This window comes from Lissotriton vulgaris, chromosome 7 (genome assembly GCF_964263255.1).
Source record: "Lissotriton vulgaris chromosome 7, aLisVul1.2, whole genome shotgun sequence".
Taxonomy (NCBI): domain Eukaryota; kingdom Metazoa; phylum Chordata; class Amphibia; order Caudata; family Salamandridae; genus Lissotriton; species Lissotriton vulgaris.
This window is the reverse complement of record NC_141695.1, coordinates 631,656,065-631,682,595: the sequence shown is the minus strand read 5'-3', so window position 1 is coordinate 631,682,595 and position 26,531 is coordinate 631,656,065. Positions and strand designations below refer to the sequence as shown.

General features: G+C 47.6%; 1 protein-coding gene across 1 annotated transcript in view; it reads right to left on the bottom strand.

Annotated features, from left to right (window-relative positions):
• The window catches only part of XYLT2 (xylosyltransferase 2), a 111,465-nt gene extending 85,760 nt beyond the window's left edge, over positions 1–25,705 (bottom strand). The window contains exon 1 of the mRNA XM_086930817.1: positions 25,531–25,705. Within this exon, the coding sequence (XP_086786943.1) occupies positions 25,531–25,662 (132 nt within the window). The 5' untranslated portion in view covers positions 25,663–25,705. The remainder of the gene's footprint in view (positions 1–25,530) is intronic.
• Positions 25,706–26,531: the final 826 nt, after the last annotated feature.

The following is a 26,531-nucleotide window of genomic DNA, read 5'->3' as shown; positions in this document are numbered from 1 at the left end:
CATTTTTCACCACAGATGCATATTAATTGCTATGTTTAAATTTGTTGACTTTTTTCAATGTTTTTTGGTTGCTGGGCACCTTAGTACTTGATGATTGGAACTATAATGCAACATAACTTGACTAAACTACTTTAATGATGGAGTGAGAAGGTTTTATGATTGACGGGATATGCTATTTGCCTATAACAGTTTTGTTCCTGCTCGTTGCTGTAGCCTTGCCATTGAGCTGTTGCCCATGACCTGAATTTGCTGTTTTCCTATTGGCTCTGCATGGCATTTTCTTATGACAGTATATCGTTCCTATGATCATGTATAAAACAACAAAATCTTCAATAAACAGATCAAACAAAAAAATCAAGTTGGGCACCTTAGGAGGAGAGCAAAATACTCGAAGTAAGTTTATCCTCCTACTGGAGATCCCTAAGATCAGAAGGACAAAGACACTGAAACAGCCATCCTTGTGCCAAACTCCAACAAGCATTGTCATAATCAATAGGTCTCGCCTTTGGGACCTTATAAGTGTTTAGTTATCCAGCACTATATCCTTTGTGCAACAACATCAATTGTTGCATGGCCAAACACTTATAAGTTCCCAATGGCGAGACCTATTGGCTATGCCAATGCTTATTTGTTATTAAAATAAACACAAACATGCTTAACTGGAAGCATTTAACAAATCACATTGAGTAAAGTTATTGTAAAACTATGTTTTAAGATGTGCTGCTTGACAGGTTTCAGCCACTGGCTGGATGGGGGTTCTGGAGAGCTTTCTGCACACCCACTCGCTTCTCTGTCGGAAGGACATTACAATGTCATGGCACGCTTTAACCTCTCTGGAGAGTCATTCCAGCCCAAATCTACAAGAACAAGGAAATCTGACCACATTTACTGTTTTGTTTAATTGACGGAGCCTGTGTGGTCTTTTTGGGAAATGTATCTTTCTGGAAGTCTCCAAGTATTACAATAGGGCACTATAAGAAGTTTAAGCGCTTTAAATACTATTAGGAGACAGTTAACTAATTAAGCCAATAGGCATTTTGGAAAAACCTAATTTGTTCACGTTGTGACAGCGACTTCCATATCCTTCTGATAGAACAGAAGATATTCGATTAATAGCAAATTCACTTTCAATTCAATGATCAAACAACTACTTCATCTATTTTTCGGTAAAATAATATTTCACTGATAACGCTGAAATATATTAGGTGACTGCCATCCTTTCCGGGGAAAGCCTAGCTTTCCTTTAAAGTAGGAACACTACTTCATATTACCTAGCAAACAAATAAAAGAGGGTGCGAAATGAAAGCACAAGGACAGATGAAAACTCAAGCAAATGTTACAATTTAAATGTACTCGCGCTGCCTTTCAAACATCACATTTCCCTAACAATGAAAGAGAAGAAAAAGAAGCAAGTGTATATAAACGCCAGAAATTATTGTTTTTCGTTTCCCAATAAATTCAACTGTCATTACAGTAATGTCAGGCTACCAAAAATGGAAAGTGTTTAAACTTTTAGAAACCAAAAGGCTAACGAATTAAAAACAAGGAGGCACTGCAGCTGCTTGCTCCCGCAGGCAAAATGCTGTGGGATGCGAGGCATGAAGCTGCAGCGTCCTGCGAGTGGTGCGCGTGCGCTGTAAGGAAGACAAGTGCGTCCACGAAAGTAAAAGCGCAGCTGCTCGCTCCCGACAGCTGTAGGCCGTGGGAGGAAATATTTACTGGGAAAGGAGGGACATGCACCCGCCTTTGCCCAATTGCGTCCTTTCATTTTTTAAAGCCACACGCAATGGCCAATCACTTCAGCTTTTCAGCAAACTCGCGCGTGTGGCTTTTTTAGCCACACGCACGAGTTTGCTAAAAAGCTGCAGTGATTCCAAGAGGTCATTTTCTAGAGCAGCGCATGCTCGCTGCGCTAGGCTCGACCTAATAATACAGAAACGTCTCCAGGATAGGCAATGACAGAATCCTAATCTACTGATAATCTGAAAGAATTTCAAATCCACCTCTTCAGATTACACCTAGCAATCTAGACATTACCATACATGTAAACAAGCACCTGTCCTGACTACGGTCTATGACTTGAAACTTAACTAGATACTGTAGAAACATGTGTGAAAGATACCAGAAAGGCTCGTACTATAATCTCTACTGGTCTTTGTTTGTAACCATGTGAAATGGAGGTATGAATAAATTCAGAAAAGACTATAACCATCCTCATCATATTTTAACTAGGGACCTACAAATCAACCACACTGGAAGGTGTCAGAATTTCTATACAATTGTATGAAGTTAATGTTCAAAACTCTGATACAAATGTGTCTAAACGATAATGAAGTATGCAACTGGATTTGGGTGCAGATTACCATAATTTTTAATTAACACAGTCAAGATTCCAAAGAAGGGGTCGAGGGAAAAAACAGAAGTGAAATATTAACATCTTTTTGTGACATTTGTAATAAAGCTTGAAACATTGAGAGAACATATTTGAACCAGTGATGCTGTGGCTGCGCAGAGTGATGCTGTGGCTGCGCAGAGTGATGCTGTGGCTGCGCAGAGTGATGCTGTAGCTGCGCAGAGTGATGCTGTGGCTGCGCAGAGTGATGCTGTAGCTGCGCAGAGTGATGCTGTGGCTGCGCAGAGTGATGCTGTGGCTGCGCAGAGTGACGCTGTGGCTGGGCAGAGTGACGCTGTGGCTGGGCAGAGTGACGCTGTGGCTGGGCAGAGTGACGCTGTGGCTGGGCAGAGTGACGCTGTGGCTGGGCAGAGTGACGCTGTGGCTGGGCAGAGTGACGCTGTGGCTGCGCAGAGTGACGCTGTGGCTGCGCAGAGTGACGCTGTGGCTGCGCAGAGTGACGCTGTGGCTGCGCAGAGTGACGCTGTGGCTGCGCAGAGTGACGCTGTGGCGGCGCAGAGTGACGATGTGGCGGCGCAGAGTGACGATGTGGCGGCGCAGAGTGACGCTGTGGCGGCGCAGAGTGACGCTGTGGCTGCGCAGAGTGACGCTGTGGCTGCGCAGAGTGACGCTGTGGCTGCGCAGAGTGACGCTGTGGCGGCGCAGAGTGACGCTGTGGCGGCGCAGAGTGACGCTGTGGCGGCGCAGAGTGGTGCTGCTGCTGCTGCTGAGTGGTGCTGCTGCTGAGTGGTGCTGCTGCTGCTGCGGCTGAGTGGTGCTGCTGCTGCGGCTGAGTGGTGCTGCTGCTGCGGCTGAGTGGTGCTGCTGCTGCGGCTGAGTGGTGCTGCTGCTGCGGCTGAGTGGTGCTGCTGCTGCGGCTGAGTGGTGCTGCTGCTGCGGCTGAGTGGTGCTGCTGCTGCGGCTGAGTGGTGCTGCTGCTGCGGCTGAGTGGTGCTGCTGCTGCGGCTGAGTGGTGCTGCTGCTGCGGCTGAGTGGTGCTGCTGCTGCGGCTGAGTGGTGCTGCTGCTGCGGCTGAGTGGTGCTGCTGCTGCGGCTGAGTGGTGCTGCTGCTGCGGCTGAGTGGTGCTGCTGCTGCGGCTGAGTGGTGCTGCTGCGGCTGAGTGGTGCTGCTGCGGCTGAGTGGTGCTGCTGCGGCTGAGTGGTGCTGCTGCGGCTGAGTGGTGCTGCTGCGGCTGAGTGGTGCTGCTGCTGCTGCGGCTGAGTGGTGCTGCTGCTGCTGCGGCTGAGTGGTGCTGCTGCGGCTGAGTGGTGCTGCTGCTGCTGCGTGCTGCTGGTGCTGCTGCTGAGTGGTGCTGCTGCTGCTGCTGAGTGGTGCTGCTGCTGCTGCTGAGTGGTGCTGCTGCTGCTGCTGAGTGGTGCTGCTGCTGCTGCTGCTGAGTGGTGCTGCTGCTGCTGAGTGGTGCTGCTGCTGCTGAGTGGTGCTGCTGCTGCTGCTGCTGAGTGGTGCTGCTGCTGCTGCTGCTGAGTGGTGCTGCTGCTGCTGAGTGGTGCTGCTGAGTGGTGCTGCTGCTGCTGAGTGGTGCTGCTGCTGCTGAGTGGTGCTGCTGCTGCTGAGTGGTGCTGCTGCTGCTGAGTGGTGCTGCAGAGTGGTGGTGCAGAGTGGTGGTGCAGAGTGGTGGTGCAGAGTGGTGGTGCAGAGTGGTGGTGCAGAGTGGTGGTGCAGAGTGGTGGTGCAGAGTGGTGGTGCAGAGTGGTGGTGCAGAGTGGTGGTGCAGAGTGGTGGTGGTGCAGAGTGGTGGTGGTGCAGAGTGGTGGTGGTGCAGAGTGGTGGTGGTGCAGAGTGGTGGTGCAGAGTGGTGGTGCAGAGTGGTGGTGCAGAGTGGTGGTGCAGAGTGGTGGTGCAGAGTGGTGGTGCAGAGTGGTGGTGCAGAGTGGTGGTGCAGAGTGGTGGTGCAGAGTGGTGGTGCAGAGTGGTGGTGCAGAGTGGTGGTGCAGAGTGGTGGTGCAGAGTGGTGGTGCAGAGTGGTGGTGCAGAGTGGTGCTGCTGAGTGGTGCTGCTGAGTGGTGCTGTGGTGGTGCAGAGTGATAATGTGGTGGTGCGGAGTGATGTTGTGGTGGAGCTCAGTGGTGCTGTTTGGTGCCGAGTGATAATGTGGTGGTGCCGAGTGATAATGTGGTGGTGCAGAGGGCAGAAAGGCACAAAAAAGGAGTCTAACAGAGGGTAGAAAAACAAGAACAGGTGGCAGAAAGGCACAAACAAGCACCCAGTGAGGAGCCTGTGTGTGAAAGATAAAACTAAAGTAAAGAAGAATTGAAGGCTTTGTGAGCAAAAGTTGAGTGTGTGAAGGAGCGATCGTGTAGCAGGGTATGGAGTGCCGGACCAAAGGAGTGAGTGCCTGCGAGGGATGCAAGTAAGCCTAGGTCCTGCAGCCTCAATTATAAGAGGCCCTTACCGGACCAGAGGCGCCTCCAGGGCACAGTGCCGGTGACCCTGCAGCAGCCCCCTTCCAACAGTCGAATGCGCAGAACAGCTCCTTCAGCCCCATTGATCCTTGTAATGTCGCCTCTGTGACGCAACAGGGGTGACTGGTATTGATCTCTTGGTTTCCCATACCCGGGGAAGTTTAGTGGACGTGAGCAGTATGGAGGGTGGTCCGCAAGGCCCATGTGAGTAAGTTAAGAAACAGACATACGGCCAAGGAAGCCAGTTAACCTGCACCTGTGTGTGTCCCTCATTAAACACGCGCGGCCAGCCCGAGCACTAGTTGCGGCCCGACTTTGCTCCTTGTAGGACTCCGGATTGGAATATGACATTACAATCCTGGGTCAAAGCTGGACTCATATACACACAAAAATAACGAACACGAGCGCGGTGTCCCAGAAGCGGGCGCCGCGCTTGGTATTACAGTTTTAAAAATAATAAAAATAAACATTTGGTTCCATTACAAATAATCTTGCGCATTTTAAGGAGCTGGCCAGTTTTTAGTGTGCAGTCCTGCGTGAAGCACATACTTAGAGACGTGTACACACAAATGAGGTGCCCTATACAACACCCACAGAGTAGTGCACACTCCTCCGTGCTGTCAACATGTCAGTGATGTGCACGTGCATAACACGGGATAGTGCTGTGCCAATCAAACAAGCTGTTCACATTATTGTCGCAGTGCACGGGCACGTGCATTCATAGTGCAGCTCCTACTAAACGCAGACACATTTCACGTGTGTGTTCTGGGAAGTAAACGCTTGTGCATGCGCACAGAGATGCATTCGTATGCCCACATACAGGGTAATAATAAAAAGCAAAGGCACGCACGCTAACATTAGAGAAAATACAACTGCATGTAGAGAATAGGTGGTAAATCACTGCAAGGTTTTTGTGTGATTTGAGACAAGTGTGCACAAAACCCATACTTTAGATACACGTACACGCCTAAAAGTGAAATGCAAGTAGACAAGGACGAAAAGTGACGGGCGGGTGATAGGCCAGGGAGAGGGTGGAACAAATGGCTGAGAGTTTAGCGAGGTGGGAGGGAACGAAGCACACGGAAAACAAGTAGCGTGACACAAGAATAAAAGTTAAGCAAAGCATGATGAAAGGCGCAACCACCATAATTACAGATAAAGCTCTGTTTGTTGGAAAGAAGCTGTGCTCTTTTGCAAGTTTCTCATGGCTCCTCGCCGCCTTCTGCCAGCAGCGCTGCATTTCACAGCCATGCATGAAAGATCACTGCGGGGCTTCTTGGTGCAGGCAAAAGCACCTTTGTAGCACAGCGGGGAAGTAGGAGCATGGGCTCTGCACGGAGTGTAAATAAACACCTACAGGTACATTTCTCAAGCACTACGAAGCACAAAAAACAAGTGCAGGAAGACGGATCTGGTGCACCACAGAGAAGAGCAACGTTAGCTTCCCTTACCGCGCTGACACGGAACCTAAAAAAACAAGCAGCGGCTGCCGGCCGGGCCCACGCGCAGCAGCCACAGGAGAGGGCGAGTGTTCACTGACGTCACCTTCATCATGGGGCTGTGGCGCGCGGCGGAGACGTCGCCGTGAGCGTGCACATCGCCAGCTCCGAGACTAACTCACGCGCGCGACCCAATCCCATGCGCGCGTGGCCAGCTCTGGTCTCTCCCTCTCCCATTGACGATGCTCGGCGCGTGGCCAGCTCTTGTCTCCCCTCGATGTCGGCTGAGCCGACAGCTATAGCTCTCGCGTCGAGAGCGCGCTTTCGCCATAGCGAGACCTAAAAAGACATGCTCATCCAATGACATTGCTAAAGTCTTCTGGTATATTTTACGTTGGATGCATGAGCTACAATGCCATTCCACTTTATATTCTACGTCAATGCTGTGTCGCTGCTCCACAGCACATTAGAGGAATCTCAGTCTGGCTGCTACAGTTATACCAACATTGTCCAAATTCATTTACTACGCAAGTCGGTTATTACTCTGTGCTCAAGCGGTTTTTGAGTTGTTTTTCAAATGTATGTATACTGTTGCCACCAAAGTGAAACCTTGGCATACAGCAGATGTACAGGATTTATTTTTTATAATATTTCAAAACCAGCCCAGTCTCAATAGACTTATCAAGACTGAAGGTTCAATCTGAGGAGTTTTGGGATGAAATGTGTGCTCGCCCAACTATGTCATCACATCAACCACTTCCAGCTCCTGGATCACTGCCAATCTGGTTTCCACCTAGGTCATAGTACAGGTCGGCGCTAACACACATCGTGGATGATGCGCTTGGAATGCTCGATCACAATGAAGCGTGTCTATTGATCCCTCTTGTCCTTTCATCAGCATTCGATACTGTCAAACACGATCACTTAATTGACCTACTGGAACATAGGATGGGGCTGTTTGGGCCGGTTCTAAACTGGTTCTCTTTGTTCCTTCACAACAGAACCCAAAAGCTTCAAGGTGAACCACTCCTTGTCTCATCCTGCACCGGTCACCTTGGGGGTTTCCCAAGGTTCAGCACTGTCCCTCACCCTCTTTAACCTGTTCATGGAGCCTCTGACCAAAATTCTAAAATCATTTAGCATTCATTATATGTATGCGGATGATACCCAACTATACCTGAAGATCGGCTCTCCTGAAGACATTCAGTCCCTCAACTCAGTCCTGCTGGAAACACAAAGCTGGTTGACAAGTAATCACCTAAAGTTAAATGCTCTTAAAACTGAATTATTATTGATCTCACCCCACAACCAATCTCCTGTCATGGAGCAAAGGCTGAACCAGCGGACTGCTCTTAACTGTAGCACCTTGTGGACTCAGTATCTTCTCTGGGTATCATTCTGGAAAAAATCTGAACATGCAGAAGCACATAAGTTCCCTCACCTAAGGACCGAACTTTCAACTCACCCTACTCAGGAAACTCAAAACCTTTCTCCCTGCTCATGGCCTGAAGGCGGCAGTACAAGCATTAGTGATCTCAAAGCTGGACTATGGTAGCGCAACTCTTTGCGGCCTGCCTAGAGTTAGGACGGCTCAGCCTAGGGCCTCCCTCAATTCCGCTGCTAGACACTTAACTGGCACAAAAAAATACCACCACTTATCTCCGGACTTGCGAGTCCTGAATTGGCTCCCATATGAAGGTCGGATACAGTTAAAATTTGCATGCATGGCTCACAAGGCTATCTACTTCAAGACCCGCAGTACCTCGCTCGGAAACTGGAGCTCTCCTGCGGTTCTAGAGCCTCCAGAAGTGCCAGGATCTTTTTGCTAAAACAACAAAGAAAAAAAAAAAAAAAGACCTACAACCGAACCTTCTCAGGGATGCCGCAGAGGATTTGAAACTCCCTTCCACCCGAAGTCAGGGTGAACCCCTCCACGGTCTTCTTCAAAAAAGAAGTTAAAGGACTCCTGATGAAGAAATGTCTTCTTTAACATGGCTCCTTTATTTGTTTTTTGGTCCATACCCGCTGACTAGGGCCCAACCACTTGGTTCATGGGTCTTCTTCGACATTTCTAGATTTGGTTCTTGTTGAGCTGACGATTTTGTTGTGTTTGTTTTTTCCTTAGGATAATGTTTGTCAATTAGACTCTGATTTTTTTGCCTTGCTGATTCTGTATGTTTGATTATAAACATTGTGATGAATAATCTGTAAAGCGCTCGGATACCCTCGGTGGTCATGTTCGGGCTATATACAACTTTAAATATAAATAAATGCCTCAGTCACTTCGTTACTACTTGTTGGGAAGGGAAGTCTCCCGCATGTCTCTAGAGAGAGTGCATCCCCTGCCTTATGCTAATCTCCAGGCAAGTCACTAAAAGGCTACTGTATGGTTTCTTGTTCCCTACCTCAGATGGCATGTCAATCATACATGTCTACTGGGGTTATCTCTGTTTACATGGATTGAGACCCTAGAGCTTGGCTCGGAGGTAGAGGGGGCATGCCTAGTGCACCCCTATTTTTCAGAGAGTGGCTACTGCCCTCTCTATTTAGGCTGTGGTACAATGAAAGTGGTGGCCGCAATAAATCTATAGTCAGGAGGGATGAGTCTCTAGGCACCCTCCTGACCAAGTCTGTGCAGTCTGCCATGCCTGTGGTCCTGTTGCCTTTTTCTACCTGACATGTGTTTGAGAGCCCGTGGGTGTACTGGGGAAGAATGGTGATTTGAGCCAGTGTGAGGAATGCGAGCTGTTCTGCTGGACATCCCAGCTCCCTGTGCCCTTCCCCATTTCCTTGGAAAGGCCTGGTGGGCTGGGGTAGACACTCAGCTCTTATCTGGGTTTAGCTGCACTAACTCTGCGAAGAGGACCCTCTCCCACTGGTCAGTGCCTCCTGGGCTGGAGTTAATTAAAATTCCTCTTTAGGGATTTGCACAGACTGATACCAGGAAAAAATGGAGGGAAATTGTGCACTCATGGAACATGCCATGAAGGGTTTGTGATTGGAGGTGTATTCAGGATGCAAAAGTAGCAGACCCTCTGATTGGATGAACCTATCAATCAGGGGTGATAAAAGTCTGGCATGAGTGGTCAGCTGTTGTTCAAGACTGGTCTATGACTGAAAAGGCCCGGTCTGTCTGAAGATAGCCAGGTGCAACCCGCACTGTGAAGGCAGGAGATAAGACACTGTCACTGCGTCTGAACTAAGATAGTTTTCTCTATGACGGATGGAGTCTGCTGCGAAGTGTTCAAGGAGAATCCAGGGCCTCAGCAACATTGGAGACCAGCTGTTTCTGTGAGACTTTGGGAGCGTGTACTTTTTAACAAGGAAATTACAGACAGCTGCCCAAGGTGTGGAAAGGAAGCTTACAGCACTTCAAAGGAGTTGGTGTGGAAAGGAAGCTTGTGGCACATCAAGGAAGCTGGTGGAGAAGGATGCTTGCACTACATCAAGGGAGCAAGAGAGGGGGAAGCTTGATTCTAGTCCTTGAAGGTGAGACAAATTCCCTCTAACCTCCCCTGCGCTGTGGGAGCCTGTACAAGCAGGAGCTGGGAATATAGGCCAGTGAAACAGGCCCCCATCTTTCTTTTTGTGATCTCTGGGGGTATCATGGTAAATTGGCACTCTGTCCAGCCACTACCCTCCTACAGCTAGCCAGTGGCCACTGGACTAGTGGGACTCCAGTAAACTGTGCCAAGACATCAGGCACCTGTGGTCAGATCCCTGACACCACTACAGCGGTGTCCTCACTCACGACGGAAGGGCACTTCTGTTGCTTTGGGTGGGGGTTATGGGGCTGATCAAGAACATTTGATGTCACATCATATGCTGAAACTTTATCCTTTTAATCACCAACCTGATAGCGTACCTGATTCTGCTATTAAGCACTATCTTGACAAGATAAATACTACAGAAGTGCTACCAGAACACGTAGAATATCTTAGTGCCCCAGTTACCTGGGATGAGATCGAATTAGCCATTTCTGGACTCGCGCTTGGCAAAGTATGGGTCCGGATTCCATTCCTTTAGAATTTTATCGAGTTTTCAGGGCAGTTTTAAGGCCAGAACTGATGAAGATTTTTTGTTCTGCTTTTGCTGGCAACCCACCAGAGTCATGGTCTCATGCTACCATAGTTATTTTCAAAAAGAAAGGCAAAAATAGTGAAGAACTAGGGTCATACAGGCCTATCTCACTAATCACCACTGATTGTAAAATCTATTCAAAGATCCTCGCTAATAGATTGAATCCATTGATGCCGATTCTTGTATCCATTAGACAACACGGCTTCATACTGAAAAGAGACACTACAGACCACGTTAAAAAAATAATAGCATTATTAGATTTAGCACAGGCCTCTGAATCCCCAGTCGCGGTGGCCCTGTTGGACGCAGAAAAAGCGTTCGACAGCGTCGCCTGGGAATTCTTATGGTCTGTTTTGCTCTGGGTAGGTTTTCCCAATACATATATTAAGGCAGTTAAAGCTCTCTATTTTCAACCCAAAGCTGCCATAAGAATAACCGATTCTCTTTCTAAGGACTTTGCGATAACAAGGGGGGAAAACAAGGTTGTCCTTGTTCCCCCTTGTTGTTCGCTCTATACTTAGAACCATATTTACGTAAGCTATCCTCTGATACAGATATCATACCCGTAAAAATTGAAAATAACTCATTTCAAGTATTTGCCTACGCGGATGATGTTGCCGTAACCACCACAGACATCAGACGTGCATTACCAAAAATCATTCTCTTGGCTGAAGCATTTGGCGTTCTATCGGGCTACAAATTAAAAGTGGCCAAAACTCAATTAATTCATTCTGATTTTGGCTGACCCAACGATCTAGTTTTTGATCCTGAAGCTCAATATCTTGGGATAACGATTTCATCCAAGATCGATGAGATTGTACGTCTAAATATTGTACCAGTGTTAAACTCTTCTAACAAAATCTTAGAGAGATTAAATAACTTCAGTTCAGTTCATGAAGCTTTATTCGGTTCATAGTAGTAATGACCATAAAAGCACAGCAAACAGGCAACAAAATTTAAAAAATGCAAAAATGATTAAAAACTCATACTTTTTCTAAAAGCCATAGATTTACATATAAAACTGGCAGTATAAAAACATATGTCGGGGTGGTCCAAATTGTACAACAAACACATAGCATCCTCCACATTTAAAACTCCATACTTAAGAAATATTGGTTTTAAAAAGGAGATCCTAACGTTCTGAAATAGAGAGTTGGTTATTACTGAACGTTTATGCGCTTTATATGACATAAAGGTGTTTTTTAGGTCCTGTTTAGCAAGACTTCTAGGGGGACAGTTTTCTAACAACAAATTAATATCAAGGATACTGTTATAACAATCTACCACATATTTAAGCCACGGTATCTGCATACAATTGTCTAATCCAAGGCAGTCCCTAATTACAAGTTGATTGAACTCAGTCTCTTCCTTAAACCAAATTGCTCAGTAAAGCAATAGAGGCCTAAGTAAGGCGAGCTCGGTCAGGTGAAAAACCCCAGCCTCTCTATGGATCAACTCTGTTGGGGCAGATTTGGGGAGGCACAATAATTTCTTAAGAAAGTTGTTTTCTTCTATCTGTAAACAATCAGTATTACAGTAACCCCAAAGTCCCGCCCCATAAAGGGCAATGGATACACTACGTGCCTTGTAGATTTCCAGCATATCCTTGATTCGCCTATCCCCCAACTTAGACGCAAATTTAAAAATGCCATAAGAGCTTTTGCTCATTTTTAGTTCGAACATTCGTTAGTTCATGCCCCCACCTACTATCACGAGTAAAAGTTACCCCCAGGTAGCAAAAACTATTTACATGCTGCACTTTAACCCCTTCTATAAACAAGCATTGGAAATGCAATAGGGCTCACATTAGGAGAGTTTGAGCTATTGGTGTTATAAATGATTTTTTTTTTTTATTTAATAGCTAAATTAATAGCTTTGTCACTTACAATGCCAATAGTTATAACTTTCGCAAATGTGACACCTAAAGCATTTGTAATGCAACATGTTTTGTATTTACGTGACTTAGATGTATTGATAGTACAAATAACAATGGCTTTTAATTTTTTTTAAATAATTAATACTTAAATAATTTATTTAATTTGTAATGACAATAGCTTAAACTTTTGTAAATAACATTAGTGAAGATTATGTTCAGTGTTTTTTATTGTGACGAAAATCCAAGAACAGAAGTGAAATATTAACATCTTTATGAGATTTGTAATAAAGCGTGAAAGCTTGAAAACAGCTTGAAACATTGAAAGAACATATTTGAACTAGTGATGCTGTGGTTGCGCTTAGTGATGCTGTGGTGCTGCTGAGTGATGCTGTGGTGCTGCTGAGTGATGCTGTGGTGCTGTGGTTGCGCTGAGTGGTGGGTGCATTGGTGGAGCTTAGTTGGAGCATCGGTGGAGCTGTGTGGTGGGTGCATCGGTGGAGCTGTGTGGTGGGTGCCTCGGCGGAGCTGTGTGGTGGGTGCCTCGGCGGAGCTGTGTGGTGGGTGCCTCGGCGGAGCTGTGTGGTGGGTGCCTCGGCGGAGCTGTGTGGTGGGTGCCTCAGTGGAGCTGTTTGGTGGGTGCCTCAGGGGAGCTGTTTGGTGGGTGCATCAGTGGAGCTGGGTGGTGGGTGCCTCGGTGGAGCTGGGTGCATCAGTGGAGCTGGGTGCATCAGAGGAGCTGGGTGGTGGGTGCATCAGTGGAGCTGTGTGGTGGGTGCATATGTGGAGCTGTGTGGTGGGTGCATCGGTGGAGCTTAGTGGGTGCATTGGTGGAGCTGTGTGGTGGGTGCATCGGTGGAGCTTAGTGGGTGCATCGGTGGAGCTGTGTGGTGGGTGCATCGGTGGAGCTGTGTGGTGGGTGCATCGGTTGAGCTGTGTGGTGGGTGCATCGGTTGAGCTGTGTGGTGGGTGCATCGGTTGAGCTGTGTGGTGGGTGCCTCTGTGGAGCTGTGTGGTGGGTGCATTGGTGGTGGTGGGTGCATCTGTGGAGCTGTGTGGTGGGTGCATCTGAGGAGCTGTGTGGTGGGTGCATCTGTGGAGCTGTGTGGTGGGTGCATCTGTGGAGCTGTGTGGTGGGTGCATCGGTGGAGCTGTGTGGTGGGTGCATCGGTTGAGCTGTGTGGTGGGTGCATCGGTTGAGCTGTGTGGTGGGTGCATCGGTTGAGCTGTGTGGTGGGTGCCTCTGTGGAGCTGTGTGGTGGGTGCATCTGTGGAGCTGTGTGCATCTGTGGAGCTGTGTGGTGGGTGCATCTGTGGAGCTGTGTGCATCTGTGGAGCTGTGTGGTGGGTGCATCGGTGGAGCTGTTTAGTGGGTGCATCGGTGGAGCTGTTTAGTGGGTGCATCGGTGGAGCTTAGTTGGTGCATCGGTGTAGCTGTGTGGTGGGTGCCTCGGCGGAGCTGTGTGGTGGGTGCCTCGGCGGAGCTGTGTGGTGGGGGCCTCGGCGGAGCTGTGTGGTGGGGGCCTCGGCGGAGCTGTGTGGTGGGGGCCTCGGCGGAGCTGTGTGGTGGGGGCCTCGGCGGAGCTGTGTGGTGGGGGCCTCGGCGGAGCTGTGTGGTGGGGGCCTCGGCGGAGCTGTGTGGTGGGGGCCTCAGCGGAGCTGTGTGGTGGGGGCCTCAGCGGAGCTGTGTGGTGGGGGCCTCAGCGGAGCTGTGTGGTGGGGGCCTCAGCGGAGCTGTGTGGTGGGGGCCTCAGCGGAGCTGTGTGGTGGGGGCCTCAGCGGAGCTGTGTGGTGGGTGCCTCAGCGGAGCTGTGTGGTGGGTGCATCGGTGGAGCTGTTTAGTGGGTGCATCGGTGGAGCTGTTTGGTGGGTGCATCGGTGGAGCTGTGTGGTGGGTGCATCGGTGGAGCTGGGTGCATCAGTGGAGCTGGGTGCATCAGAGGAGCTGGGTGGTGGGTGCATCAGTGGAGCTGTGTGGTGGGTGCATATGTGGAGCTGTGTGGTGGGTGCATCGGTGGAGCTTAGTGGGTGCATTGGTGGAGCTGTTTGGTGGGTGCATCGGTGGAGCTGTGTGGTGGGTGCCTCAGCGGAGCTGTGTGGTGGGTGCATCGGTGGAGCTGTTTAGTGGGTGCATCGGTGGAGCTGTTTAGTGGGTGCATCGGTGGAGCTGTTTAGTGGGTGCATCGGTGGAGCTGTGTGGTGGGTGCATCGGTGGAGCTGTGTGGTGGGTGCATCGGTGGAGCTGTGTGGTGGGTGCATCGGTGGAGCTGTGTGGTGGGTGCATCGGTGGAGCTGTGTGGTGGGTGCATCGGTGGAGCTGTGTGGTGGGTGCATCGGTGGAGCTGTGTGGTGGGTGCATCGGTGGAGCTGTGTGGGTAGAGCTGGGTGGTGGGTGCCTCGGTGGAGCTGGGTGCATCAGTGGAGCTGGGTGCATCAGTGGAGCTGTGTGGTGGGTGCATATGTGGAGCTGTGTGGTGGGTGCATTGGTGGAGCTGTGTGGTGGGTGCATCGGTGGAGCTTAGTGGGTGCATTGGTGGAGCTGTGTGGTGGGTGCATCGGTGGAGCTTAGTGGGTGCATTGGTGGAGCTGTGTGGTGGGTGCATCGGTGGAGCTTAGTTGGTGCATCGGTGGAGCTGTGTGGTGGGTGCATCGGTTGAGCTGTGTGGTGGGTGCATCGGTTGAGCTGTGTGGTGGGTGCATCTGTGGAGCTGTGTGGTGGGTGGTGGGTGCATCTGTGGAGCTGTGTGGTGGGTGGCGGGTGCATCTGTGGAGCTGTGTGGTGGGTGCATCTGTGGAGCTGTGTGCATCTGTGGAGCTGTGTGGTGGGTGCATCGGTGGAGCTGTTTAGTGGGTGCATCGGTGGAGCTGTGTGGTGGGTGCATCGGTGGAGCTTAGTTGGTGCATCGGTGTAGCTGTGTGGTGGGTGCCTCGGCGGAGCTGTGTGGTGGGTGCCTCGGCGGAGCTGTGTGGTGGGTGCCTCGGCGGAGCTGTGTGGTGGGTGCCTCGGCGGAGCTGTGTGGTGGGTGCCTCGGCGGAGCTGTGTGGTGGGTGCCTCGGCGGAGCTGTGTGGTGGGTGCCTCGGCGGAGCTGTGTGGTGGGTGCCTCGGCGGAGCTGTTTAGTGGGTGCATCGGTGGAGCTGTTTAGTGGGTGCATCGGTGGAGCTGTGTGGTGGGTGCATCGGTGGAGCTGTGTAGGTAGAGCTGTGTAGTGGGTGCCTCGGTGGAGCTGTATGGTGGGTGCCTTGGTGGAGCTGTATGGTGGGTGCCTTGGTGGAGCTGTATGGTGGGTGCCTTGGTGGAGCTGTGTGGTGGGTGCATCGGTGGAGCTGTGTGGTGGGTGCATCGGTGGAGCTGTGTGGTGGGTGCATCGGTGGAGCTGTGTGGTGGGTGCATTGGTTGAGCTGTGTGGTGGGTGCATCGGTGGAGCTGTGTGGTGGGTGCATCGGTGGAGCTGTGTGGTGGGTGCCTCGGTGGAGCTGTGTGGTGGGTGCCTTGGTGGAGCTGTGTGGTGGGTGCCTCGGTGGAGCTGTGTGGTGGGTGCCTCGGTGGAGCTGTGTGGTGGGTGCCTCTGTGGAGCTGTGTGGTGGGTGCCTCTGTGGAGCTGTGTGGTGGGTGCATCGGTGGAGCTGTGTAGGTGGAGCTGTGTGGTATGTGGCACTTTTTATAAATCATTAGTAAAAGAGATCAATGAAATTCAACTAAAACCCATATATAGCAGAATAGGAGAAAGCTCTAGTAACGGGATGCAGGATGAATGTATTCCTTTGAAGCAAATCGCCAGCATGTGAAAGGTGTAAAATAGCAATCAGCATAAAACGAAAATGCCAGCAAAAGACTTTATAAAATTCTGTGTGGCCCTGATAAAATAGTTAGAGCGTTTAATTATATCATGACCAACAACGGTTAGGAGCAGTGTGGGAGATGGTTAGGCTGCAATATAAACAATCCCTCTGCATTGCTGTGGTGGGAAGGGGGGGGGGGGGGGGGGGGGCGAGGAGAGGGAAGAATAGGGGCCGGGAGCAGCAGCCTTTGATGTGTTGGCCGGCCGGCCCTGCAGTGAATAATTAAGGGAGGATAAATGCCGGATGGGGGAGGCTTGAGATGCCTGAGGAGGCTGGTGGCTTTGATGTGCACGCGCTTCGGGCACTGCAACAAATCGCCGAGTTAGGTTAACTCTGTTTAAGCTGCAATATAGCTCGCCAGCTATGCGCATGTGCATCAGCAGGCGAGCCCTAAAAAGGAGTGGTTTCTGCCCGATTTAATCCCACAGGTCATCGTATGGGTTTTATTCTTATTGATCAACAGTTTCCTGCTCCCAATAAATTCAGTGAACTTGTCCATCAGACGCTGTAGACCAACGGGTGTCCGTGACAGGAGCACCGCGTCGTCAGCATACAGCAGAACTGGGACACTATCCCCTGCAACCTGTGGAGCATCAGCCTTGATGGTTTTCAGCCAGGTTCTGAAACTGGGATGGTGCAGTGAGCTAAAAAACGGTGTTGGATCTAGCCCTGATCTCTTGACTGGGTGAGAGATTTCTGCTTAATTCAGAGACTCTGTCCCTCACCACCCCTTGTTGTAAATATTTTTGTCCACCCTAAGCGTGGAAGGGTATTCTCAGATGTGAGACCCTTGCTCATTGCACCATCAGGATTCAAGCAAACCGGGCCGAAGACGGCTGTAATGCCAGAAACCGGTCCCCGGGAGCTTGTTTCCTTCCCAGTGTAAGAATTGGCTTTTGTAGTTTGGTTTGCCCTGTTCCCATCATGCACTGGGACAGGAACAGACTAATTTGCATACAGCCAGGTTCTGAAACTGGGATGGTGCAGTGAGCTAAAAAACGGTGTTGGATCTAGCCCTGATCTCTTGACTGGGTGAGAGATTTCTGCTTAATTCAGAGACTCTGTCCCTCACCACCCCTTGTTGTAAATATTTTTGTCCACCCTAAGCGTGGAAGGGTATTCTCAGATGTGAGACCCTTGCTCATTGCACCATCAGGATTCAAGCAAACCGGGCCGAAGACGGCTGTAATGCCAGAAACCGGTCCCCGGGAGCTTGTTTCCTTCCCAGTGTAAGAATTGGCTTTTGTAGTTTGGTTTGCCCTGTTCCCATCATGCACTGGGACAGGAACAGACTAATTTGCATACAGCCAGGTTCTGAAACTGGGATGGTGCAGTGAGCTAAAAAACGGTGTTGGATCTAGCCCTGATCTCTTGACTGGGTGAGAGATTTCTGCTTAATTCAGAGACTCTGTCCCTCACCACCCCTTGTTGTAAATATTTTTGTCCACCCTAAGCGTGGAAGGGTATTCTCAGATGTGAGACCCTTGCTCATTGCACCATCAGGATTCAAGCAAACCGGGCCGAAGACGGCTGTAATGCCAGAAACCGGTCCCCGGGAGCTTGTTTCCTTCCCAGTGTAAGAATTGGCTTTTGTAGTTTGGTTTGCCCTGTTCCCATCATGCACTGGGACAGGAACAGACTAATTTGCATACAGCCAGGTTCTGAAACTGGGATGGTGCAGTGAGCTAAAAAACGGTGTTGGATCTAGCCCTGATCTCTTGACTGGGTGAGAGATTTCTGCTTAATTCAGAGACTCTGTCCCTCACCACCCCTTGTTGTAAATATTTTTGTCCACCCTAAGCGTGGAAGGGTATTCTCAGATGTGAGACCCTTGCTCATTGCACCATCAGGATTCAAGCAAACCGGGCCGAAGACGGCTGTAATGCCAGAAACCGGTCCCCGGGAGCTTGTTTCCTTCCCAGTGTAAGAATTGGCTTTTGTAGTTTGGTTTGCCCTGTTCCCATCATGCACTGGGACAGGAACAGACTAATTTGCATACAGCCAGGTTCTGAAACTGGGATGGTGCAGTGAGCTAAAAAACGGTGTTGGATCTAGCCCTGATCTCTTGACTGGGTGAGAGATTTCTGCTTAATTCAGAGACTCTGTCCCTCACCACCCCTTGTTGTAAATATTTTTGTCCACCCTAAGCGTGGAAGGGTATTCTCAGATGTGAGACCCTTGCTCATTGCACCATCAGGATTCAAGCAAACCGGGCCGAAGACGGCTGTAATGCCAGAAACCGGTCCCCGGGAGCTTGTTTCCTTCCCAGTGTAAGAATTGGCTTTTGTAGTTTGGTTTGCCCTGTTCCCATCATGCACTGGGACAGGAACAGACTAATTTGCATACAGCCAGGTTCTGAAACTGGGATGGTGCAGTGAGCTAAAAAACGGTGTTGGATCTAGCCCTGATCTCTTGACTGGGTGAGAGATTTCTGCTTAATTCAGAGACTCTGTCCCTCACCACCCCTTGTTGTAAATATTTTTGTCCACCCTAAGCGTGGAAGGGTATTCTCAGATGTGAGACCCTTGCTCATTGCACCATCAGGATTCAAGCAAACCGGGCCGAAGACGGCTGTAATGCCAGAAACCGGTCCCCGGGAGCTTGTTTCCTTCCCAGTGTAAGAATTGGCTTTTGTAGTTTGGTTTGCCCTGTTCCCATCATGCACTGGGACAGGAACAGACTAATTTGCATACAGCCAGGTTCTGAAACTGGGATGGTGCAGTGAGCTAAAAAACGGTGTTGGATCTAGCCCTGATCTCTTGACTGGGTGAGAGATTTCTGCTTAATTCAGAGACTCTGTCCCTCACCACCCCTTGTTGTAAATATTTTTGTCCACCCTAAGCGTGGAAGGGTATTCTCAGATGTGAGACCCTTGCTCATTGCACCATCAGGATTCAAGCAAACCGGGCCGAAGACGGCTGTAATGCCAGAAACCGGTCCCCGGGAGCTTGTTTCCTTCCCAGTGTAAGAATTGGCTTTTGTAGTTTGGTTTGCCCTGTTCCCATCATGCACTGGGACAGGAACAGACTAATTTGCATACAGCCAGGTTCTGAAACTGGGATGGTGCAGTGAGCTAAAAAACGGTGTTGGATCTAGCCCTGATCTCTTGACTGGGTGAGAGATTTCTGCTTAATTCAGAGACTCTGTCCCTCACCACCCCTTGTTGTAAATATTGATGGTTTTCAAGGCGACTTCAACCCCATTAACAAAAAGGGTAAATAAAAGGGGCGCAAGGACGCAACCCTGCCTAATTCCCCGTTTCACATTAAAATTACTAGTACATTCCCCACTAACACCATACCGAACACATGTTTGCAGCTTGCTGTATAGTCTGGCGAGAAAAAAGATAATTTCTTTCGGGGCACCCATGTCAAGCAAAACTGACCAAAGAAGTGAGTGATTAACTAAATCAAAAGCACTGCTAAGGTCAGCAAAACAAAGATAGATGTTACCGGGTTTGGCTCTGGTGTACTTGCCTATCAACAATTCTAAATTCAGGCACTGATCTAGGGTCCCTCTTCCCTTCCTGAATCCATATTGTGAGTTTGCAAGAATCCCATTCTCATCTGCCCACTCCTCTAATCTGAAAAGCAGAACTCTGCTCATAATTTTTACAGATGAGTCGAGCAGGCTGATGGGCCGGTAGTTACTTGCCAGCGCTTTGTTCCCATTTTTATAGATTGGGACTATAATGGAGTCGCCCCATGTTGGTGGAATCATGGTAGTTACTGCAGCGTTGAGTACCAAGGTAAGTATTGGTCCCCAAAGCTGTGGTTGAGCCCTATAAACATCTATCGGGACGCCATCTGGCCCCTGAGCCTTACCCCTCTTACTATTTTTAATGCCATTCTCCACCTCTCCCATCAAAATATCTAGAGGCACTACAGGCCAAGTCCTGTGTTCATTGGGCATCATAGTATTGTCTTGGAAAATCGCGGAGAAATGGTTCACCCAGTCCTCGCTGCCCACATTAGAGGAGAGATGAGGGATTTTGTCATCTTGGAGGAGAGGGGAGTTAACAGTGGACCAAAACAGGTGACTATCGGCAGTTTCTGCTGCCTGGGTAAGATGATCAAAGGCTTCCTGCTGTAATTCCTACTTTCTTTTGGATAGCGCCTTTTTATAATCGAATCTTAGAAGTTTGACTCTGTCCTTGTCCCTTGGGGTAATGGCCAGAGCTTGTTTGAGTTGTGAGAGCAGGGACGTACAGGCATGGTCAAACCATCCAATCCCTTTCCCTCCTCTGCCTACTTTTTTCCCCGTAAAGATATTATTAATGACAGTATTGATGTTGAGAATATGACTCATAACCTGTGCAGACGGGCATCCTAGAGATAAGATAATGTCAATGTCCATCATGCATTTATTTATGATTAAGGGTTCCACGATGGCTGAATTTTCCCCTTTCCATCTCAGCCTAACCCCATTAAGCCTATGTGGCTCTATATTTGCCAATACTCTAGTGGGCGGTTCAGTTCTAACCATCCATGTAGTTATTTGAAAGCTAACACGGTTATGGTCGCTCAAGGAGGATGTGTCCCTTACTTTAATTATGCAATGGGGTACCAAACTGGATGAGACCATGATATGGTCGATAATGGAGCTCACATTCCTTCCAGTAAAGGTGGGGATTGGACACTCACTTCCCTCCTGTACAGTACTCAATAGCTCTAAATCATACGAAGCCATAGTGCTATTGATTGACTCTCCATAAGCATTATGTGGAAAGTGGGACATACTCTCCCCGCTGTTAGTTAGGATCCCACAAACCCTGGAGGAGGATAGACTACAAACTTGTAAATTTAAATCCCTCACCCAAACAAAAATAAAAGTGCATGTTGCTTCGCTTACCAGCTTCATTAGGGCACAGGATAACTCATCTATCACTTTGTGCCGGGAGTTGGTAAAAATGTTGTTGTAAGAAATAATTAAAAGCACATCGGTGCCATCCAGTAAACGTACCCACATGATTTGTGAATGTGGTTCGATTAACAAATGTTTAATAATAGTCAACTTTACATCTACTGAAATAAGGATAAGGAGACCTCCCTTTGCCCTGCCATGGCTAGATTCAAAAGCATCTAAGCTGTAGCATGTATACCCTTCAAGGCTAGGTTTATCAACACACCACGTCTCTTGCAGGCATAAAATATTATAGGACCTTACAATGCCCTCCCATTCCAATTTGAGTGCCTTAGATGCCCATCCGGCAGTATTCCAGCTGGCCATAGAAATCCCCACAGAATGACGATTATTGGCGATACCAGGAGTATTATTGGTACAATTGCCCCTATTACTTTGGTCAGCCACCGGCCCGCCTATGCAATTACCTGTAGCATTCGACAAATCCTCAACAATCTAATTCGCACAGTGAACTACTGTCCCACTTTCAGAATTGCCCGTAATGGCAGAAGGTAAATCCTCTCTCACCTCACTTATGTTATTCTTGTTGGTACTCAGGATAACATCCCTCCCAGTCCCAGGCCCCCTCTGATGTCAATTGTTTTGGTCCAAGAAACTAAAGGACTGGTACCTGTTCTGGACCGGGACTTGATAAACCATCCCATTAACAGGCGAGAAAATGTTTTTGCAGTTGGGTGCGAAATTAGGAGTATGTGTTACAAATCTGTTACCACTAGGAACAGGATTCAACAAGGACGTGGGCAGGATAGATCTGCCACCATTAAGTACAGGGTTAAAAGTAGGTCAATTACATTTTACCCTTTATGGTCGTGTCAATATAAACAAAATGTTATTTTTTCCCAAGTTTTTATATTTATTCCGAACCATACCTCTCTTATTTCCGGCTTATTATTTTACAAAGATTGATAGAATGGTCTCCAGGTTCCTTTGGGGGTACCATCTCTCCTGCCGAGCCTTGAAATGGTGTTTCCTGCCCAGGTTAAAAGGTGGGTGGGGAGTCCCTAATTTCCGGTTGTACTATTGGCTTATTTCTTTAGGATATATGGGTATACTCCTTTTTCCGGATATTGTTACTGAAGAATCCGTTTATCCCTCAGTTTATGAACTATTGCTAGGCAAGACGACTCCTCAATGTTTAGTTAAAATTATTGAACCCAGTTATTACAAAAAAAACAAATTTAAAAGTATTTTAGCTGGCTTTGTAATTTGGCGTCAAATTAAGAAAAAAATCCTCTTTCTGGGTGAAATTAGCCAATATTCCAATGTTTAATAATCATGCCCTACCAGCCGTTTTTCATGATCCAATTATAAGAAGATGGTTCCTTCTAGGAATCCAGGTTTTGGGAGACCTATACGAAGATACTCATTTCTCTTCATTTTCTGTTCTTCAAATTAAATATGACGTACCGAAGAATCACTTCTTTAAGTATCTCAGGATCCGGAGCTTCTTAGAATCAAAAGGTCTTCTCACTCACTGCTGCATGAACCCTAATAAGATCCTAGAAACTACTAGGAAAACCAAGAAAATAGGTCCGGTTTACCAAATTACCATTAACCAACTAGAAGACGATCTATTTCTTATAGAGAATAAATGGCAAAGGAAGCTAGATTCTGTAAATATCGATATGGGAAGATCAATTGAGCTATCCATTAAGATACTTTTTAATGGATCGCTTCAAAGTCAACATTATATGTCGATCTTTGATCTTTATTATTCTCCTGTCAAAATAGCCAAGTGGAAGGCTGGAGGTGAATCGAGATGTAATTGTTGTGAAGAGATGGATGCAGACTCTATTAATATGTTTTTTAAATGTGAGAAACTTTCCCGTTTCATTACTGACATTGAATTTTTTATTAATAATAATCTAGGGATTGTTATGAAATTTTCTCCTGAACTGGTAATTTTTGGCCTTCAAGCAGATCAGTCTGGGATCAGATCTACTGCTGAAGAAGCTTTTCTGTTCATCTGTATGTCTGTTTTCCGTTTCTGTATAACTTCTCGCTGGATTGATACCGAACCCCCAGCTTTTCATCAATGGCAGTGTAAGCGGCTTTCTATATATCACCTAGAAATGGCTATGTATAGGCTTAAGGGGATAAGGAAAAAAAGGCAAGGATTTAAAATTTGGGATCCAATTTCTAAATGGATTTAAGATTTCTGTCTTATTGATGTTTTCTCCCCCTGTATGTTTTTTTTATTTTTTATTATTCTTTTTTATATTCCTGTTTCTTTAATATTGCTCATTGTACGACTGATTGTTGAAATAAAACAATAAAAAAATGTTTTTCAAATATATCCTTTTAATCCAAAGATTGGTATCAAGGCTATAGTGAATGAGAGCAGCCCTGTGTAACATGGTCTGTAATATGCAATGCTTATTGTGTGTTTTTATGTTAACTGTGTTTTTATAGTGCTTGGCGTCTAGGCGCTATAATGCTGTTTGGGGTCAGAACTCTGTCCCAGAGACCTCTGGTTTTCACTGTTTATCCTAGTTTTATGTGTAGTATAATTATCTTGTGTGTATTAAAGTACTTTTCTTTTATAAAAAGTAAAGCACTGACTGGACATTGAGTTTATCAGCTGGTGGTACGGTGTGCACTGTATTCTGAATGTCTAACCCCACCTTACCTCCTTGAGTAAGCCTTGGACTGCTGTCTCGCTACCCTGAGAGAGTCAAGTTACCCCTGAGAGCCCTGGTGCCCAGGAAGCCGGGTCTAACACTACTTGTATATCTCTTATCTTCAGTATGCTGATAACATCCAACTATACTTAACCCCTTCGATGCTCATGACGAGCTCAGCTTGTCATGAGGCACAGTGGAGCTGTGCTGATGACGAGCTGAGCTCGTCATGAACAATGGGATTCATGAAATATCAGCACAGGAGGAAAATATCACTAGCAGCGATGGTGTTAAAGGTCTCCTCTCCAAAGGACATCTCGCTACATCTTGGCTACATCCTAAACGAAATTAAAGACAGGATGACTTCCCATCATTTGAAACTGAACCCCTCCAAAACTTAATTCCTTATCATCATTTCCTCATCGAAATAACCACTTGTGATAAAATCCTGAATATACACACTTGACGCCCTTAACAGTAAGCTCACAGCTGTTGACGAAACCAAATATCCAAGGCTCAACTTAAAATCACAGATCAGCATTATGGCCAGAAATGCTTTCAACTGCATGCTCTCCACTCAATTTGCTGTTACATCCAGAACAAGATCTCAAAAATTGTGTTCAATCACTGGCGCTAGCCAGAATAGGGTACTCCAACTCATCTCAACTTGTCTTTTCCACTTTTACTAAATCAATCCTACATTTGCCAAAACGTTGTCTATGCTGCCAAAAGGAATTGCTGTATTTCGCAGATACCGGCTTAACTTCACTGGCTGCCCATTGAAACCAGGACTACATAAAGGCAGTCTGTACTTATCTCAAGACCCTACATACATTCACTCCATGCTACCTGGCTGGCAACCTTAACTTAGCTGGGGGCACTAGACTATCACAGAATGCCGAAGCGTTGCTACTAGCACCTTCAATCTTTAAAAGGAAACCGATGATAGCACAATTCTTCTGAGGTACCAGAGTATTGGACTCCTTATCTCCGAACCCACACACCACCACCACGAAATTTATCTTTAAATCTGAGCTGAAAGCCCATTTCTTTCAGACATTTGAAGCAACCTCACCCCCCAGTTTTTTATCGCTCTGGTTTAGTATCTCCACTGAGTGGTGCCCTGAGGCTTACTTCTCTACCTGGATTTACTGGACTCCGTCTTGTACTTTGCTCCGGTCCATATCCTGTTTATCAATTTTTATGACTGCTACAATTCATACCATACTCTTTAAATTGTTTGTCTATTTTAAATGTGCCAAAGTTCTTGGTTAATGTGGGCCTTCTGTAATTTTCTTTCTCCATTATACAGCGCTCTAGCACTTTTCGGTAAAGACCACATGTTGTATTGTAATGCAATATATACAGCATAGCAATGCAATCATGTGTAGTGATAATGTTTCCCAATGTTCCCATGTTTCCCCTGCCCAAGCAATTACATTGGTTCTTCATAGAGCGTTAAGTTCGGAGCGCCTGTTCATTGTGAGTGACACCGAACAGCAAGAGGAAGTAAATAAATTGTCCTCTTCAACAGAAGCTAGGTGTTTCCTCAATTGCTTGCATTACAACACTGCGCTATATAAAAATAAATGAACACAAATATTTGCTTCTTTTCTTCCCATGTCGGTTTACCTCTCTCACTAACAATTTATACTGCCTCTACCAAACTACCTATGGATTTCAATGAAGCGAATACATTTACAATGTCTCTGCCTCGACTCCTGCAATTCCAATGTGTGATCAATTACATGTGGGTCGATATACAATCGCAAACGTGACTTCCATTCCGAAGTCATCTCCAGCACCTTAACATGGTAAGTCAATCATTATTTCATCTATAACTTGCAAACATAGCTATCGTCCCCCCCCCCCTCCAGCACCCCCAACCCTTCCTTAGATTCTGCATTCCACATTCTTGATGCACTACCGTACTCACCTCCTCGCCCCCTTCCTCCAGGCTCTGGAAGCTCCATCCCAGAAGCGCTTGTAGCAAAAGGATTAGCAACGCGGTGAACAGTAGTAGCCGGTACCTTCGGAGGAGAGACTGCACCCGTGCCCGACCCGCCATCTCCTAACGTTGAGGCTTTAGGGTGCGAGCACGTATTGGTGGTACGGTTGTCAAGGACACAAATGACGGACTAGATGGCACATCGGATTACTGCAGGGCTGTCTATCACTGTTCAGACAACTAGTGTGCTTGTTGTGACATCAACAGAGCGGTGGAGTTCACCAGTAGGGGGTCTTTCAAAACAATGGAGTTCCCACTAAAACTTCACATGAGTTCGGGTATATTATTGCGCGCTAACTATCCATGCAATCCGCAGAGGCCTAGCAACTGAATCTGAGTAAGCCCTTCTCAAGATGGCCGCCATCGCGGCTCCGAGGGTAAAACGCCGACGGCAATCTTCGAGGTGTTAGGAGTAATCTGTTGTAATGCTGAGGAGATACTCTGTTGACATTTTAAAATATGAGCTAACTACATTATATGTTCTGAACACTTTTTAATATTTAAACTGTAAAAGCTTCCTATAATATCGCTGGTGAATTTCAGAATAGTTAAGAAACTATTGTTGTCAACTTTGGAAATACAAAATGCATGTTTTTCAGTTTCTCTCGTCTTCCCGTCCATATTTTCTATATAACAGTAAAAAAATACACTAATTGTGGTCTTCTCCTCGACCTGTTAGATGCGTCGTCAATCCCATCGCTTTGTTTATGTGTCCTGGACAGGACTTTTTCCCTTCTTATCTGTGCAAGTAGACGCCCACATCGAAAACCTCCGTTACTACGGCAGGACATAATAGAAAGCGTGTCAGGAAAAGAGTCGGGACCTCTAGGTATTTGTTGACCTATAGAATCGCAGCTACAGCACGGAGGCGGGGTTTACCGATTTGTTGCCATGGTGCTCTAGTGTTTGGTGAGCCGAACGGGCCTTGG